General features: G+C 50.6%; 1 protein-coding gene across 4 annotated transcripts in view; it reads right to left on the bottom strand.

Annotated features, from left to right (window-relative positions):
- LOC138213933 (centrosomal protein of 70 kDa-like) overlaps positions 1-4,800 on the bottom strand; it is an 8,155-nt gene extending 3,355 nt beyond the window's left edge. Inside the window, exons 1-6 of one of the 4 annotated variants that reach the window (XM_069175260.1) lie at positions 4,638-4,800; positions 4,446-4,530; positions 4,158-4,351; positions 3,940-4,039; positions 3,680-3,803; positions 1-69 (exon numbers count right to left, since the gene is read on the bottom strand). The exon at positions 1-69 is cut by the window's left edge and continues 112 nt beyond it. In XM_069175260.1, the coding sequence (XP_069031361.1) occupies positions 1-69; positions 3,680-3,803; positions 3,940-4,039; positions 4,158-4,211 (347 nt within the window). In that variant the 5' untranslated portion in view covers positions 4,212-4,351; positions 4,446-4,530; positions 4,638-4,800. Of the gene's footprint in view, positions 70-3,679; positions 3,804-3,939; positions 4,352-4,445; positions 4,531-4,637 lie in introns of all 4 variants that reach the window. The other 3 variants (XM_069175259.1, XM_069175261.1, XM_069175262.1) reach the window with 3 other exon arrangements.

Genomic DNA, 4,800 nt, shown 5'->3' with positions numbered 1-4,800 from the left:
AGCCCCTCCAGATCTGACACCCTCTGAGACTGCTGCACTGCCCGGGTCACATGGTCCTGAACCTCCTCTCTGACAAGGTAGGTAGGTAGTTACTTTACTTTCCCCAAGGGGAAATTTTTTTCGCTACAGCAGCATTTATAGATGCAGGAAAGCAATAAAATAACAGTAAAAAAAATATTAAATATAAAAATGCACAGTATATACAGTACAGTATATATATATACATATATTTATATTTAAACAAACAAGAAACACAGACAACAGTGTTATTGTTGTGTGATGGATTTTGCCAAAGGTGAGTTATTGTACAGTCTTATTGCAGTGGGCAGGAATTGACCTCCTCTATCTGGAATGATCTCCTGTATCAGGAATGATCTCCTGTATCAGGAATGATCTCATGTATCTGTCCAATAGGAGTCTTTTGGAGAACGTCCTCCTCTGTCCCTGCAGCAGGTGGTGGAGAGGGTGGTCAGGATTATCCAATATGGATAATAGTTTGTTCAGCGTCCTCCTCTCCACCACCTTTTCCAGACTGTCCAGTTTGTAGCCGATGATGGAGCCGGCCTTCTTAACCAGTTTGTTAAGTCTGTTGGTGTCGCCGGCTCCAATGCTGCCCTCCCTCCCCCACTACCACCTCTCTCCCCCAGCAGACCACAGTGAAGTACAATGCACTGGCCACAACAGATGGTAGAACATCTCCAACATCTCGCTGCACACATTGAAGGATCGAAGTTTCCTCAAGAAAAAGAGTCGACTCATCCCCTTCTTGTAGACAGCATTGATGTTGGTCTTCCAGTTCAGTCTGTTGTCATGGAGACACCAGGGACTTGTACTCCTCAACCATGTCCACCTCCTCTCCCAGAACTCTCAGCGGCTGTGGAGCCGTCGTCTTCCTCCTGAAGTCGACCACCATCTCTCTGGTCTTGGCCACATTCAGGAGCAGGTGATTTCTACCTGCCCACTCCACAAAGTCCTCCACTACTGCCCTGTACTCCTCCTCCCGTCCATCCCTTATACACCGTCCACTGCAGAGTCATCAGAGAACTTCTACAGATGTCTTGACTCTGAGTTGTTCTGGAAGTCAGTGGTGTAGAAGGTGAACAGGAAGGAGACAGAACAGTTCCCTGAGGAGCTCCAGTACCACTGACCACCGTATCAGATAGCACACTGCCCAGACGGACAAACTGTGGTCTGCCTGTCAGGTAGTCAGTGATCCAGGAGACGGTGGACGTGTCCACCCCCACCACCCGCAGCTTCTCACTCAGCAGCAGTGGTTGGATGGTGTTGAATGCACTGCAGAAATCAAAGAAAGTGATTCTCACAGAGTCATCGGTTCCATCCAGGTGAGACTGAGCTCGTTGCAGCAGGTAGATGATGGCGTCGTCCACTCCCACACGAGGCTGGTACGCAAATTGCAGAGAGTCCAGTGAAGACTTCACCAGCGGCCTGAGGTGGGCCAAGACCAGCCTCTCCAGCACCTTCATCACATGAGATGTGAGGGCAACCGGTCGGTAGTCGTTGAGGCCAGATGGAGTCGTCTTCCTAGGGACTGGAACCAGGCAGGACGTCTTCCTCAGCACCGGGACCTCCTCCTGCTTCAGGCTCAGGCTGAAGAGGTGTTGCAGGACCTCAGCCAGCTGGACGGCGCAGGTCTTCAGGACCCCGGGGCCGATGTCGTCAGGTCTTCAGGACCTTGGGGCCGATGCTGTCAGGTCCTGCAGCCTTGCGGTGGTGGAGTCTCTCCAGCTGTCTCCTAACCTGGCCAGTCGTCACAGAGAGGGGTGGGGGTGGGGGGGGGGTCATGGCGTCGATGGTGGAAGAGCCCTTTGGAGTTGAGGACTCTGTGTCTATGCAGCTCACCAGGGGGGACAGAGGGGGGAGGGGGGAAGGCAGCAGAGGTGTTTGGGAGGTGTGAGGTGTGGAGGAGACAGATGAGGGCGGTGAACAAAACCTGTTGAAGAAACAGTTTAGCTCATTGTTCCTCTCCAGGTTCCCCCTAGTTGTTCCTCTCCAGGTTCCCTCTGGTTGTTCCTCTCCAGGTTCCCCCTGGTTGTTCCTCTCCAGGTTCCCCCTGGTTGTCTCCTCTCCCCTTGAACCCAGTAATCTCCTTCATACCGGTCCACACCTCCCTCACGTTGTTCTGTTGGAGTTTGACCTCCAGCTTCCTCCTGTAGGAGTCCTTGACCTCCCCGAGCTTCTCCTTCAGGTGGCGCTGCACTCTCCTGAGCTCCTCCCTGTTCCCAGACCTGAAGGCTGCTTTCTTCTTATTAAGAAGCACTTTCAGGTCACTGGTGATCCACTGCTTGTTGTTGGGGAAGCAGTGTCCAGTCCGGGATGGTACGGTGGAGTGTTCACAGAATTTGATGTATTCTGTGATACAGTCCGTCCTGCTGTTGATGTCCTCCCCATGTGGTCACACAGCACATCCCAGTCCGTGGACTCAAAGCAGTCCTTCACATAGACTGCAATCCCTCCACCTTTCTTCTTGCTGCTCTGCACAACGTCTCTGTCCGCCCGAACAGTCCTGAAGCCGGGTACGGCCGCGCTGTGGTCCGGGAAATGTGAGTGCAGCCATGTCTCGAACAGAGCTCAGTTACTACAAAGTTAGATAAAACAGAGACACCAGACATCATGAAGATGGTTCTCCTGTGTGTGTGTGTGTGTGTGTGTGTGTGTGTGTGTGTGTGTGTGTGTGTGTGTGTGTGTGTGTCCAGTCTCAGGTTGACTCCTCATACCTGCACTAAGGAACTGATACCTGATGCTGATTGGATTATAGGAGGACAGGTGGTCCCCACAGCTCTATATATTATTAAAGACACACAGTTCTCCTGTCTAAAGGGTTTCACACGTTCCTGATGGACCTCGTTCTGAATGGTGATAAAGAACTTCTCATTTTTATGGTTTCACGTATAAATGGATCGAATCAAAGTTTGTTTCAGTTTCAATAAAAATATGTCAGAATGGACCCTCACACAACAACAAGAACCCAAACATCCAGAACCACTAGCTGTGTCAGGAAACACAGCTCTGAACTCACGTAAGAATAAATAACAATAAATAATAGCAAATGATAAACACATCAACATCAGTGTGAGGACAAGAATATCTGAAGGTTTTAAGTCCATCAGACGTTTTCAGGAAACAACACAATTGTAACTCTAAAACAGCTTCTCTTCTCAGTGACAAATTCAGGACTCTGATGGTCTTCTGTTGGAGTCAAACCGTTCTACAGGGTCATCGGTGGAGTCAAAGCGTTCAACAGGGTCATCGTTGGAGTCAAAGCGTTCTACAGGGTCATCGTTGGAGTCAAACCGTTCTACAGGGTCATCGTTGGAGTCAAACCGTTCTACAGGGTCATCGTTGGAGTCAAACCGTTCTACAGGGTCATCGTTGGAGTCAAAGCGTCCTACAGGGTCATCGTTGGGGTCAAACTGTTCTACAGGGTCATCGTTGGAGTCAAACTGTTCTACAGGGTCATCGTTGGAGTCAAACCGTTCTACAGGGTCATCGTTGGAGTCAAAGCGTTCTACAGTGTCATCGTGGGAGTCAAAGCGTCCTACAGGGTCATCGTTGGGGTCAAACTGTTCTACAGGGTCATCGTTGGGGTGAAACCGTTCTACAGGGTCATCGTTGGAGTCAAAGCGTTCTAAAGGGTCATCGGTGGAGTCGTTGGACCTACTTCAGTTGGTTGTTGGACTTGACGAGCTCCTGGATGAGGGCCTGTCTCCTCTCAGAGTCGGTCAGCATCGTCCTCAGAGTCGTCCTAACCTCACCAGCTGACTTCTTGTCCAGCAGGACCAGATCTGAGGACATATGGAGAGTCACCTCGGAGAAACGCTCATGCTGTCCAGGTTTGTAAAACTTCTCAAAAGTGGAACACTAAAAATGACCTCATTACCACTCACCTGTATGATATCACACAGATCTGATGGTTCCTACCTGACAGCTTCTTATTCTCAACAGGATCTGCAAACAGGACCGGCTGGAAACCGTGATGCTGCAGAAGGTTGTTCACATCGTCCCAGCACACCTGCTCCTGCTGGACGGGGACACACACACACACACACACACACACACACACACACACACACACACACACACACACCTCCAGCAGCTGCTCTCTACACATCTTTCCACAGCAGACTTTGGATCAGTACCTGGAACTGGCTGCAGGTCCACAGGTAAACGTAGGTGTTCCTCCTGGAGTCCATTATTAAAACCTGCAGCTCAAACCTCCCTCTCTACACACCTCCGGTTCTGGTCTCTACACACCTCCGGTTCTGGTCTCTGCAGGACTAAGTGAGGCTCCCTTCACAGCCCGCTGGTGTTCAGGTTTCTGCAGCCCCATCAGCTGAGAGGAGCAGCAGCTCAACCATGACTGAAAGGTGATCCACCCCCCCCCCCCCCCCAACTGCTCTCGCCCCGCTCAAAACCACGTGACTCACCTGCTCCATCGTTGTTGTCCGCTGCAGAATATTAACAAGAATCACAACGTTGGTGTCCGCACGGCTGATGGATGTCAGCTAAAACCTGCAAATAAAAAGTAACACCAAACAATAAACTGAAGGTTTATGATCGATACGGTTTGTTCAGAACACGCCGGTTCGCCCTGTGACCCGGATGAACGCTGCTGGTACCTGACGGGGACAAACTGGCTAACACCGCAGCCTGACGTTTCCGGTCAGTTTCATCTTTGTGACTGTAGCTCGTTAACGATTCATTTAACGAGTTCAGTTCCCTTTCTGACGCCGACTGACCTCCTTTGATGCTGCAAAACAGCACAAACACTACTTCCGCCAT

This window comes from Embiotoca jacksoni, unplaced genomic scaffold (genome assembly GCF_022577435.1).
Source record: "Embiotoca jacksoni isolate LCO1_2020_lvr unplaced genomic scaffold, fEmbJac1.0.p SCAF_65, whole genome shotgun sequence".
Taxonomy (NCBI): domain Eukaryota; kingdom Metazoa; phylum Chordata; class Actinopteri; family Embiotocidae; genus Embiotoca; species Embiotoca jacksoni.
The sequence above is the reverse complement of the archived record's forward strand: the minus strand, read 5'-3'. Positions and strand labels throughout refer to the sequence as shown.